The sequence below is a fragment of the Clarias gariepinus genome, chromosome 3 (genome assembly GCF_024256425.1).
Source record: "Clarias gariepinus isolate MV-2021 ecotype Netherlands chromosome 3, CGAR_prim_01v2, whole genome shotgun sequence".
NCBI lineage: Eukaryota > Metazoa > Chordata > Actinopteri > Siluriformes > Clariidae > Clarias > Clarias gariepinus.
In genome coordinates, this window is record NC_071102.1 from 15,819,378 (window position 1) to 15,833,927 (window position 14,550).

Sequence of the window (14,550 nt, forward strand, 5' to 3'; positions counted from 1 at the left end):
GCCTATCTCTGTTTGTATCTGTTTATTGTGAAGGCGCCGCGGGAGCGTGAGGATCAAAGGGCGGAATTACAGTGTCAGTGTTTAAAGTCCCTGGGGCATGTCACATCGCCCCACTCGCATGCCACTCTGCCCTGCTTTACCACATCACGTACTTCCCAAACTCAACTACGTGAATTGCTTTTATAACGCGGAGCTCAAGATCCTAACGTTATTTATCGCCAGCCGGCCTAAATAGGCGGCTCCATCCCTTTACATACCTGACGCTTATCTAAGGAGCCTACGGAGTGAGCGAGAGTAGATTCAATAGTAGATTCGGGCGCACGCCCATCACTGGCGCATGCCATGACATATCGTGATCCTCGTCTTTAACCTCTGACGTAGTTTTATCAGCGCTCAGCTGCACGCATATAGTGAAAAAATGCATTGGGGGAAAAACAGCAAGGAGACTGACTCTGACCATTTTAATAATTCATGTATACTTTGAGTTTCGGTTAATTTTCTGACACGCTCAAGATCACCGAAAATAATACAGAATAGCGTTCACTTTAATTATTTTACAAAATCATAAAGTTTTTTCGTCATTGTGATGTCTAAAAATAGATGCAGGATTATTTTATATAGTCTACATAAAACTGCTTTTCTAAACGTGGGCTATAAGGTCTAATCAGCGCACACCCGCACGCATAAAGTTTTCCTGCGTGCGGAGGAATTTTGTTGTAATATTTAATAATATTTATGCCGTATAATCAGGAGCTCTTATTCCTATTTGTCCTGGGATGTTGTTCTCTTAGTGTTACTGTGTGTGCTTTACAATGGCAGGCAACATTCGAATGCAAATTATTCACCCTGCCCAGGTGTGAATCATTCAGAGAAACTGAAATGCACCCCTCCCCACTTTAAGACCAGGATTTTGAAGACCTACAGTGATACAGGCCTCTTGTTAAATTTCTCTTGTTGATTTTCTGGTACTTTTAAAAAAGTAAAAATAAAATGAGTCCTGGAATGGCTGAGTCAAAGCCTAGATCTTAATCCCATTGCGATGCTGTGGGGTGACTTGAAATGGGCTGTACATGCAAGAAACCCAGCAAATATCTCACAGCTGAAAGAATTCTACATTGAGGAGTGGGGAAAACTTTCCTCAGACCGATGTCAGAGACTGGTAAATGGCTCTAAGAAGTGTCTTACTGCAGTTATTTCAGCCAAAAGGGGTAACACTAGCTATTAGGAGGTAAGAACTTTTTCCCCCCGTTAGAATATGCATTTTGTAGAATTACATTTTTAGAAGATCTTGAAAAGCCTTTTTTCAATTTGAATTGTTAAATTACATTACTTAAATTTCTCAGTATTGTTTACATGAAAATTAAATATCCATATATTAAAAAATATTACAAAATACCCAGATTTTCATAGTTTTTTTTAGATGTCCTAATTTTTTCACATGACTGTATATGTATCAATCCTCTTGACAGGTGTTCTAATAATCTCTAGGGCACTACTAGATATGTGGGACAAGGGCTTCTACATCCTTTATAGGACACTACCTGTCATATTTTAAGCTACAGTGTAACCTTGGATTACGAGCATAATTTGTTCCGGAAGCAGGATCATATTCCAAAAAAGTTGTAAATCAAATTAAATTTTCCCTTAAGAAGCAATAGAAACTCAATTTATTCATTCCACAGCCCAAAAAATAAATACATAAAAATAATTAATAAAAAATATAAAGTAAAAATAACCTGCACTTTACCTTTAAAAAAAAGTAAAAATAAATCCCGACAGGTAAGGGTTTCCATTTTTGCGCACAGGTTCTGTGTGTTTGTGTAGGTGTCAGGAGACTCTTACTTTCAGCCCCTACCGTCTCCACCTTCTCATCTTACACAGCAAACCTCTTATTTAAATTTCCCACAAACACACACACACATACAGACATTGACAGAAAGAATGTTTTGTTGGAGAAATTAGCAAGGAATGACACTCGTGTAAGCACAATCACTATTGTAAAGTAAAACAAACAAACAAATAAACCTGCACTATACCTTTGAAAAGAATTGCGACAAAAAACTGTCGCCACCTTTTAAGTACTGGTTAAAATTTTAAACTATGTTTACCCCTGTTAATTACACTACCTGTCAGTTAACCCTAGTTCACCTGGTCCCAAATGAATGTGTTGGTGGAGCCAAATGACTGATTACATAAGCCAACAAACCACAATCTGTTAATAATAAATATTGTTTATAGAACTGTTACATTAAGTTGTTTGACTTTTCATGAATTTTGAAAATGGCACACGCATATTTGAGTACCTCTGATGTAGAGGGTACCGATGACAGCAATAACAAAAAATTGATAGGGAGATTGGAACTTGCATAGTGGTGCTAACAAGTCATGATAAGAAGGTGATTAGTAAAGCATGTGACATGATTCTGTGCTTCAGCTAATGTTGTTCCACATTATTTGGTGCTACCATGACAGAGATTTTTATGCAACTTTTACTTTTTGTTACTCAATAAACCAAATAATCAATTTTAATTAAATGTAATGATTGGGTTCTGTTACACTGTTACTGCCAGACCTTTTAAATTCTAAAATCACTTAAATAGAATCTTTACAGCAATGCCAAGAGGGTTAAAATGTCTCAACCAGCAGTACACTATACCATAATAAAAAGAAATTCATAATGGATGAGAAAGATAATTTTGCAATATATCAGTCTGCAACAGACTACAAAGCTTTTTCTTCTGCTCTTGGTTTTTTTAACATCGAGATCCATTAATATCCCCATTAACAAAGTTACAAAATAATCTAAATGAACATCTAAGGAACTGCAGTCCTTACTCATCTTTAAAGGTGGACTCATTAGTATTGACATTACTTAATGAAGAGTGGCCTGTAGATTCTTTATTGTCACACAGGGGTAATTTATGGTCCATGATCAAGTTATATCTCATTTATGTTTTTATTAGCCAGTAAATGCTAGTATTTGACTTGCATGTGTTGGACTACTCACACTTCACCAACTGAGATAATCCTCCCAAAAGAGCCAGCCAACCCCAAAAAACACTGCAACAATTTTTAATTTTGGGTCTCAGGTTGGCAACTTTTACTGCAGTGAGTTTGGGGACACACCTGTCTATGGCCCAACTGGAAGCTTAGCTACCATAATGCCACCTGCTCAGTGCTACAGTTTTGGGGCTTTAATGAGCTGTGTCCATCTCAGTGAACTCAGAATGGCCCTCATAAGAGCCAAAGTAATTAACATGAATCAGTCTGAAAGCAATTTCCACAGTGACAGACATTATCTACAAATGGAGAAAACTTGGAATAATGGTGATCCTTCACAGGAGTGGCTGGCCTACTAAAATGACTTAATTTGGGAGATCATGAGAGAACCCAGAACAGCATTTAAATAACTGCAGGCCTTACTTAATGTCAGTGTTCATGAGTCAACAGTAATATAGAGCCTGCATAAAATGACCTTGGGAGAGTTCCAAGGCAAAAGCCACTACTAACCAAAAAGAACAAAAAGGTTTATCTCACATCACCAAAAATACATCTTGATTAACACCAAGACTTTTGGCAAAATATTTTGTCAACTTCTCGTGTTTAACATTTTGTGTGTCCTATTCAAGCTGGAATAAAAATACGTAACGGCATTTCATAAAAAAGAACATTATACTAACAGTCAAACATGGTGGTCTTAATGTGATAGTCTGAGGCTGCTTCTTCAGGACCTTGATGACTTGCCATAATTGATGGAACCATGAAAATCCTAAAGAAAAATGTATGGTTCATTGCCAGAAAAACAAAAATGGCCTATTTTCATGGTTTTATAAGATTAAAGTGGTAACACTGAAGTGCATTGTCTCTTCCATTCACCTAACCTCATAGTCAGCTCCTTGCAAGTGGGAGGCAAAACAAGCAGTTTATCTCCTTGTGGAATCTTCTGTAGCCGAGTGCTCGTTATACAGCCAGGTTTCCCATTTTTGTAATAGTAGGAAATTTTCCTGTGTTAGGTGACCCAGTGTGTGTGTGTTTTTTGCTCAGATTCAACCCACTGCTTTTCTCTAATGATGTCTAGGATGCCACACCCCAGTGAAAACAAAATACACTTAGTGTATTTTAGTGGATAGTGGATTACAAATATATTTAAATCGTCGACAGTACCTTGCAAATATACTAACAAAAAGTTGTACCATCAGTTAATATATAAAAAAAGTATACTAACATCATGCTTTTGCCAAATTTTGGAATTAAACTTCAAACATACTTCAAAATAATTGTATTATAGTACACTTTCCAAAAATATATTATAGGATAATATACTTTAAGTGAAAGGTTGGTCTAATTTTCAAAGTATACTTATTTAAACTTAGTTTCTTAATTTATTTTTGGTATATTTAAAAAAAATATCTTCGAAATAATCATACTTATGCATAAGTATGTTTAAATGTTTAGCATTAATAAGTACATATGCATATGTACTTATTAATGCTTATATTTCACTACTACTACTATAAGTAGTGCACTTAAATTTAAGTTATATTTACTTATTTCTACTATCTTGAGCGCATGCGTTTTATGGCTCGTTCTTGCATACTGAATCCGTCTCTCTCGCGCGTGCTCTCAAACTCGTTTTTGCGCGCTAAAAATCACTTGATAATTTAAAGTTCAAGATAATTTATGTGTTTGAACTCTCAGTCTTCTGTGAGCTCACCATCATAAAGCAAAACTTGCCTGAACTGCAGCAGCGTTAGAACTCAGCAACTATTCTAGCCAACAAGAGACTAGAATCGGCACAACACCAGCCAACTCGAAAATGGAGGTGGGCAGATTCAGACTGTCTGTTTTCTGATTGGCTCCCCAGTTCTCAGCTTCTAGTTTGAATTTACGGCTGGAAGCTGCATCATTGCGTGTGTTAGTTCGTACCGTTATTATTTTATTTTCATAGGCACAAGGTAAATTTCATGTTTTTTAAGGTAGTTTGTAATTCAATACATAGTTTAAACCATAGAATGTATTGTTTAATTTGTTATTGCTAAATCTTATGTACTTTGCTTCTGGTATAATGCTCCGTAGCTCTCGGCCTGTTTTTAGTCTCTGTGTAACAGCTGCAGTAGAATCAACACATCACGTTTGAAATTACATTGTATATTCTAATACTAATCTCTAATGCAACCACAGGGGGGGCGCAATCCAGTGTCTTCTTGTGCCAGTTGTATCAGGAAGGGCATCCAACGTAAAACATTTGCCAAATCAATGATGCGAATCACAAACATAATTCCCATGTCAAATTGGTCGCGGCCCGGGTTAACAACGACCGCCACCGGTGCTGTTGACCTACAGGGTGCTGGTTGAAGTGTCCCCCCAGCGTTCACGAGCACCGCTGCAGGACTTTCGGGTGGGGGCACCTGGAACCATGAAAATCCTAAAGAAAAATGGAGCGTATGGGACATTCTTGGGCCGTTTCCCATTTCTGATCGCGGGAACAGTTATGTGCTGGTGGCCATGGATTATTGGACAAAATGACCAGAGGCTTTTGCTGTTCCTGAACAGAACGCTTCCACCACGGCTCGAGTGCTGGTGGATGAGGTGTTCAGCCGATTTGGCGCCCTCCGGAGCAGTTACACAGCGATCAGGGGCGCAACTTCGAGGCGGAGGTGTCTGTGGGGGTGTGTAAGCGCCTTGGGGTGAAAAAGACCCGCACCATGCCCCTTCAGCCGCAAAGTGACGGCCTCGTGGAATGGTTCAATCAGGCGCTCACCACACAACTCGCCATGCTTACCAGCGATCAGCAGAAGGATTGGGACGAACATTTGCCTCTCGTGCTCTGGGCATATCGCACAGCAGTGCAGGAGTCCCACAGCTGACGCTAGCTTCTTTAATGTCCGGCCGCAAGCTGCGCACTTCCGTGGACCTGGTGTTCGGACCACCTCCCCAATTGGATTTACCCACAAAGCCTGGGTTGGATTATTTTTGTTCGTTAAAAGAAACTGTTTTGTGTTCACGAGTTGGCGCGTAAACACTTGGCGGATGCCAGTGTTAAGCAGCGCCGTGTTTATGACACTCACAGCCGGGGGCGAGATTTTGCTATTGGAGAGCAGGTTTGGGTGTATTCCCAGGAAAAGGGGGCTCTCGCCTAAGCTTATGTCTGACTGGGTGGGCCCCTGTACGGTGATTGCCCAGCTCTCCAATGTTGTCTACTGGTTGCGGTTGGCGGGGCGGGCACGAGTGGTCGTGCTTCACAGAGACCGTCTTGCTCCTTATCAGCCGCACGCCAGCGAAACATTGAACTCTGTGGAGGCCGGTCCGCCTCAGGGAAATGGTTGCGCTCCTCCCTCCCCCGCAAAAGGACTCCGGCATTCACAACGCCAGCGCCGACCACCGTCACGCCTCAGAGATTGAGTTCGTCATGGTGACCGGGGACGGTCACAGCTCGGGTGGGGGCAGTGTGGCATAGGCGGGGTTTCGGCTGGCGACCATCATGCCTTGCTGGAGGGGTTGCTGTGTGTTCGCCCTGTTGGGGATATGTGTTTGGGTTAGTGGCTTCGGCCATATTGCGTGTGTGTGTGGTCGGTGTGTGTGTCCTGTGTATTCTGGTTCATGCTTAGGCTGAATTGGTGGTTCTTGAGGTGAATCTGTTGCTCATGCTGTTTTGTGACTGTGTGCTGAATAAAGTACTCCCAGCCATTTGCATTGGGCAGCAAACAAGCTCACTCGTATCTCCAACGTTCTTTTAGCAGTAAAGGGCTACAATATTCTTAATGTGCATGCAAAACCATGCCATTATATTTAAAATCTCACTTGAAGCATTTTAGAAAAGTGTGCAGCTATGCCACATATATTTTAGGAATGAAAATTATATGGTAAATTTGTTCATCATCAACCAGACTAAATTATAAAATTAACAGGAATAATCAAACCACTGACATTTTTGTTGTGCATTGGACTTTACCATGTAATATATCTTTCAATCGCGTTTAATCTGGATGTTTTCCTTAAAATATCACTTTGTTAATTTTACCCTTACCTCCATCTACATTTTACGTGAGGATTTTTTAGCTGCCAAACAGGTAAGGAGGTAATAAAAACAGATAAGGACTCTATACATAGGCATTAAATCAATAATGACTTATAAGTCGATACCAGGGCGTTAATGAGGCATTAATGTGGGGAAGGGCAGATAAAATTTTTGAACATGCTTCAATTTTCCTCCCAACAATAACGATGCTGACGACTAGGGATGGGAATCGAGAAACCGGTTCTTGTTAAGAACCGGTTCCCAGTGTTTCAATTCCTCGGAATCGTTTACAAAATTTGCAAACGATTCCCTTAACGATTCCAGTGGGCACGAATGACGTCATCACGCGCATTGCGTAACTTACGCACGTTGCGTAGCTTACACTCAGTCATTAGCAGTGTTGCCAACTTAGCGACTTTGTCGCTATATTTAGCGACTTTTCAAATCCCTCTAGCGACAATATTTTTTAAAAGCGACTAGCGACAAATCTGGCGACTTTTTCTTGTGTTACTGGAGACTTTTGGAGACTCTGATGTGTCTGTACTGACTCTTCTCAACTTGCCACAGCAGCTGCCGCCGCCGGCCCCTCCCCCGTCCCAAAGCACTCACAGACAGGCCCGTCCTCTCGCAGAAGTCCCCCCCCCCCAGCTGCAGTCACAGCAGGAGATGCTCACTCCTACGAGTCTCGACTGCAAATGAATTGCCCATGCGCGAATCCGCCGTTAAGTGATCCCGCCCTGGCTTGTAAGCGGGATGTAAATTAAAAATATCCTGTTCCGATGCATATTAAAAAATGTTCTTTGTCTAAAATAAATTGCTGCACAAGAATAAATCGCTGCATTTGACTCAGACAGCCTCATTACTTACCTCATCCACTGTGTGTGTGCTTCTCTGTTACTTTAGCATAAATATATAGCTTGCTAGTTCATCATGTCTCAGTCAAAACTATACTCTCAGAAATTCAGAAAGGAGGTGGAATCAAATTCTGAATTAAACGGATGGTTGAAGCCTTTTATTGGAGATAATACACGGGCATACTGCCTGTATTGCAAGACTGATTTTTATGCCAAACTTTGCGATATAAAAAAAACACATGTCAACTCAGAAACATACACAAAAGGCAAAGTCTTACAATAGTTTCACACAAAACAAACTGCCATTTATGGTAAAAAAAATGACTCTTCAAAAAAAGCTGAATCCACCATGGCATTAGTTATCGCTGAACACTGTTCTATGCTGGCATGTGATCACATTGGAGAAGCAGGTAAAGCTGCTTTTTCACACTGTGCAGTGTGCATTATGCAAATTATGTGATGACGTCATCTAGCGACTTCTAGCGACTTCTACGACAGCCAATAGCTACTTTCCTTACTGACGAGTTGGCAACACTGGTCATTAGTAAGGATGGCGCCTAAGCGGAACAAACGCTCAAAAGTCTGGTTGTATTTCACCAAAAAACATGAAAATAGGGCAACTTGCAATACTTGCAGCGTAGATATTTCCTCAAAGGGAGGAAATACCACTAACATGCTAAAACATTTGCACACACAGCATGCAATAACTATTAAAGAATGTTGCGTTTTCGGTCCGCTCCGGACTAACAGTTCTCAACCCAGCAGCAACAACGTTAGCATGTCCTCGGCTAATAAAACTGCAGGTAACTAATTAACTAACAAACACTGCCATCATATTAGCTTTGTAAAACTTGCTGTTAGTAACTGTTAACGTTAAATGAATGCCTTCTCATTTCTATAAGAAAATGTTGGACATTCTTGTAGAATTGCCACAAAATAATTTGTTGTATTTTGTTAATTTTACATAAGAATATTTATTTTATTATTTAATAACTTTTTTCATTGGTGATGCTAATCAACAATTTGTTGTCCCTTTTCTTCCAAATGAGAATCGATAAGGGAATCGATAAAGAACCGAATCGTTAAGCAGAATCGAAAATGGAATTGGAATCGTAAAAATCTTATCAATTCCCATCCCTACTGACGACCATTTCAGAATTCATACAGAGCCGAAAAAAGGCTGTAAGCAGCCGTTACCATCCTCTACCGAGGTCTTCAGTGGTCATAAAGAATTTGCATTTTTCTAAATTTGGGAGCATATTTGGCTGAGTGGAATGGGGGCCTAAGCTATATAGAAAATGAGTGAGTGAGTATAATGTAAATATAATAATCTCTAGAATATTAGTTTTCCTAATGTCTTAACTTTAAGTGAGCTTGTCTTCAGATCCCATTTCAGTGGGAAAGTTTATTAAAAGACATTTTAAATGAATTTTTCATATTTGGAGGTCGGTGGTGGCTCAGTATTAAGGCTCTGAGTTTCTGATTGGAAGACTGCTGGTTTGAGCCCCAACTCAGCCAGGTTGTTGCTGTTGGGCCTTTGAACAAGGCCCTCAACCCAGCCTACTAACAAGAAACTGTGATATGTGGAAAACAAACAATTTCAGTGTGCAGTAATGTATATGTGACAAATATAAGTGGGACTAACTAATATATAATGTATTATATACTAAGTATACCAAAATATCATGAGCATACACTATATATATTATATACTATATAATAGTAATAGTAATAATTAAGCTCAATTTAAAATTAAGCTCAATTTAAAAGCTAATAGCTAAATAAGGGCTATTAAGTTATTGTGCCATTTGTTATTGGATTAATTGATTTATCATTTCAATAATCAATAGATTATTTTGATAATAAATTAGTTATTAGATGCAGCACTTATGTAAGTATGTGCATATATACAGAGAAGCCTAAAAATGTATACACACTTCAACAGTTATCTACGCCTAAAAACATGAATCGAATAACGGTAGCAATGTGTAGTATGTTTCCCTTCTCTCATATATAAAAATCAGTATATGTGTCACTTGCATTGTTCTAATTGTCCTTTCCATTTTTGTATACTTATATCAGATTGAAATTACTCAATGACCAAGAAAAGGCTTCCCAGGAACAAAGAGAGGAAGAGAACAACAGGAAGGTGACCAATCTTACAGAAGAACTGACTAAACTCAAGTCTTTTGCTCTCCTGCTTATTGATGAACAGCAGTGTGTCACAGAACAGCTGACTCAACAAACTGCAAAAGTTCAGGATCTACAAGCTGCTGCCAAAGAAGCCCAAGAGGAGCTAAACTCTGCGCGGACCAGGGCACAAAAAATGGAAAGCAAAGTGCTGCACTTGGAGTCTGAATTACATGCTCAGGTGGTTCAATTCCAACAAGAACAAGAAGTTATGAGCAAAAATCTGTCTGAGAAGAACAATCTAAACCAACATTTGCATCAAAAGCTGTCTACACTTCGCCAAGAGCTGACTGAGCTTGAACAGTCAAACAAGGCCTTTCGCAGGGCAGAGGAGGAACTGCAGGAGCTAAAAGACAAAAATAGCAACAGAGAGAACGGAACCTCTAGTCTTGTTTTAGAAGTGGAAGAGCTAAGAAAAAAAGTGGTAGAAATGGAAGAAAAAGATGATGAATTAATAAAGATGGAAGATTTGTGCAGAAACCTCAAAAAGAATCTGGAGAGGGAGTCCACTCAGAATTGTAGCCTGAAAACAGAGGTGGACAAGCTAAATCTTAAAATTATAGAGCTTGAAAAATTACAAGATGCATTTGAAAAGAGTGAACAGGAATTTAGCTCAATCAAGTGCAATTTAGAAACAGAAAGGACAGTAACTAAACATATGTGTAATGAAATAGATAATCTGAGGTTAAGGATAAAAGAACTTGAAGCTGCTGAAAGTCTATTAGAAAAAACAGAGTGGAAACTAAAGGAAGATCTTACAAAATTAAAAACACTTACAGTCAAGCTGGTTGATGAGAGGACAACCATGGCAGAGAAATTGAAGCAACTGGAAATCAAGGTTCAAAGTAGCACTGATAAACTTCAGGTTGAACAAGAGAAAGTGACAGTAGTAACAGAGAAGCTGATTGAAGAAAGCAAGAAGGCTTTAAAATTCAAAGTGGAGCTGGAGGAAAAAATATGTATTGTGACCAGGGAAAGAGATGATTTTGAGACCAAGCTAAAAACTGAGAAGGAGAAAAACAATGCCCTTCAGTCAAAAGTTAGCATGATGGAGAAGAGGCTCCAGGCCTTGGAAGCTGTTGAAAGGGAGTTTTTGAGAAACAAAGCAAAACAAGAGAACATAAAGGGACCTATTCAAAATGGGTTTCAACAAGAACACAACAAAGTTAAAGATTTAACACAAAATGTAAAATGGCTTAGGTGGAAGCTCAGTGAGAAAAATGTGGTTAAGGGTGATCTCCCAATGACACATGATGCTGGGGAATCCTTGAAAATTAGATACTCCAGTGAAAAAGCACTTATGGAAGAATTAGAGATCACCAGAATGGAGCTTTCTAGATACCAACTGGTTGAGAAGAAAAATTTCAACCAAGAACACAGTCTGTATAAACATTTGAAAGAGGAAGAGGTCAAGTCCAATCACCTGACCAAGGAAGTGGAAGCATTAAAGGAAAAGATATACAATTACATGGGCACAGAAGAATCCATCTGTAACATGAAAACAGAATATGCTTCTATCCAAAAAAAGCTTACCCAGCAGGAACTCAGAAACAAGGAACTTGCCAGGGAGAAGGAGAGCTTAACAAGGGAGCTAGAGAGATACCGTCGCTTTAGTAAGAGTCTACGGCCTGGCATGATTGGGAAACGGTTTTCAGACCTACAAGTCACTACAAAGGAGGTTCAGACTGAACCTATAGATAGCCCTATACATACTTATGAAAACTTCAGTCTTCTTGAATGTGCTGTAATGAATGGGAAAATAAATGAGGAGAAGAATGAACAGCATTATAAGGAGATTAATCCAGCAAAATGTAGTCCTCCACTCAAAAATAGTAATAACAACACAGTAAATTTGAGAAATGATTTTTTAAAGAGTATGGAGAAACAGCAGCTTACTGACTGCAAATTGCAAACAACAGAAAATAGATCACATATTCAGCAAGCAGATATGTTGGTGACACATATTCCAAGCCAACATCTTCATAGCAAAGTCACACCAGACTATAGCCATACCACAGCTGCTCTCAAGATAAAAAATCCTATTACAGAAAATACTCAGTCATATACAAGTACAGCAGTTATCCCAACCAGTGGTTGCACCAGGAAACAAAAAATTACCATCATTCAAAATGCACCAGGCTCTAAACAAAATAATAGTCCTTCCATTAAAAGTCCTTCCACACCTGAATTATCAATGTCACCTGTCAGTATGACAACATATTGCCAAACTGTGAATTCTGAATTTAATGGTTTATTGACACCAAACTTTGCAGTGCCATCGACTGAGACAACAACAATCACAACAGGAAATTGTGATAAAGCACTACAGACTGAGGTCAAAGCAGGCCACAATGTGTTCTGTGTAACACCACCAAGACAAAATAAACAGTATGTACATGGGTATAACAGCTCAAGCCCAAGTGTCATCACCAATGAAGACAACAAAATTCACATTCACTTAGGCATACCATACCTCAAGCCTATTAATAGCAATATAGAACCCTGCAGCCCTGGCTATTCTGCTGGTCAAAAGCAAAGCACGTCTGTATTAACAAGTGATACTCTAGGAAAAGTTACCAGCAAAGTTGTGGGTAGCATCAGGATAAACCCCACTACCCCTCCCATCCCACAACCATCACAAATTACAGTAAGTAGTGTCTAGAATGCACCTAGACTATTAGTACTCCCACATGCTATTGGGGGTAATTACAATATAATCTGTACATTGTTCTGTTCTTATTTTATTCTTATACTGTATACAATGCCGTTAAAAAATATTTGCTCCTTCCTACTTGTTTTTTTCCCATTGTTTTTCTTAATGGTGGAGCATCGCAGATTCTTACACACACTGCCCTGATAAATTAAGCTCAACATCAATGTGATTTGTTTCAGAATCTTATTTCAGAATTCTTGGGATGTTCATTTGTTATAATAGGTTCATTCTGGGTTTTTTTTTTTTTTTTTTTGTATTAACATATTTAGCAGGACTATATTGATTATGTTAGTCAAAGTCCATACATTTATCTGCAACATGAAAACAGAATATGCTACTTTCCAGAAAAAGCTTTCATCCATTTTAAAATTGTCAAGATGACTGAACTGAACATAATAAGCAACCATGATTCCAGCCTCTGTTTACTTCAAAACTGTCAGTTAAAATTCTACATGTTGGTTTATGTTCTAATATGTTCTTGAGAAATTGGCACCGTGCAAAGAAATAAATGGGGGTTTAATGGGCGTGTTTAATGTGAAATGTATATGCAATAGGAAAAGGATGGTCTGAAAAAGAAAAGCAATATACCATACTCATCATTAACAAGTAACAATAAATAATTCACACTATGCTTAAAGAAAAAGGAAAGAAAAAAAAAACATTATAAACTTAACTTGATCAGGCTAAACAAAGACAACAAACACAATAATCAAATAAATCATACAACCAAAGCAACCAAAACCCATATACACAAAGACAGAGTAACCACAAAGTAGCAGGACAGAGTAGCCACAAAGAAGCAGGTGTCGTGGATATTAATTGAATACTCAGGCTTTGGTTTCAGAAGATAACGACCTTTATTTATCATGCAATAACGGCCGGGGGAGTCTGCAGAAATCACCCCCGATCTCTGAATGCTCTCCCTTTAAATACTTCATACAATGAAGCTTATTCAGTATACAGTGATGTTCCACAACAGCTGGGTTTCTTTAAATTCCCCCGATCTATGTATATCTCACCTTCCTGGGCAAGCATGTTCCAGGAGGCCTTATATGGTCAGCTTTTGCACGTAAGATTCCCCATCCTATGTATAGCTTAAATTCCTAGGCAAGCACTTTTCAAATCTACTACAGATAATGACTATTATATTCCGATGGGTATCTTTTGTTCTCATTATAAGTAAATAAAGGCACATAAAACCAGATAGAATTTACTCTCATACAGGACAGAGTAGCCACAAAGTAGCAGGACAGAGTAGCCACAAAGTAGCAGGACAGAGTAGCAACAAGGTAGCAGGACAGAGTAGCAACAAGGTAGCAGGACAGAGTAGCAACAAAACAGCGCCACTGTTATCCCATTCTGTACAAAAAGGTGCTCCCAATGAACCAATTTGTTCTGCAAGTGTTGGTCACCAGGCCAGTCAAGTCAAACGGTTGCTCACAGTCAAAATCTCTGCAGTATAGTCAAAGGTGACTGACTCAAACCACCAGGAAATAAACAGCCTGCACACCACCGCGAAGCTGGGAAACAAGGTGCTGCTGCTGCTAGACAAGAACCCACACACCCCAATGGTGGTGCTGGCAATATCACATCTCAGGTAGCCTGAAGTTGTGAACAAGATACTATTCCAGCTGCTAATTAGAGACCCACACACCCCAAAAGCGGAGCTGGCAATAACATGTCCCTAGTATCCTGCACACTGCTGTGAAGCTGCAAAGGTGCTATTCAAGCTGCTTACCAGAGACCCACACACTCCAAGGGGGCGGAGCTAGCAA

At 39.3% G+C, this 14,550-nt stretch overlaps 1 protein-coding gene across 1 annotated transcript in view; it reads left to right on the forward strand.

Moving 5' to 3' along the window:
* The window catches only part of filip1l (filamin A interacting protein 1-like), an 87,721-nt gene that overhangs the window by 50,901 nt on the left and 22,270 nt on the right, over positions 1 to 14,550 (forward strand). The window contains exon 5 of the mRNA XM_053491316.1: positions 9,955 to 12,709. Coding sequence (XP_053347291.1) covers positions 9,955 to 12,709 — 2,755 coding nt within the window. The remainder of the gene's footprint in view (positions 1 to 9,954; positions 12,710 to 14,550) is intronic.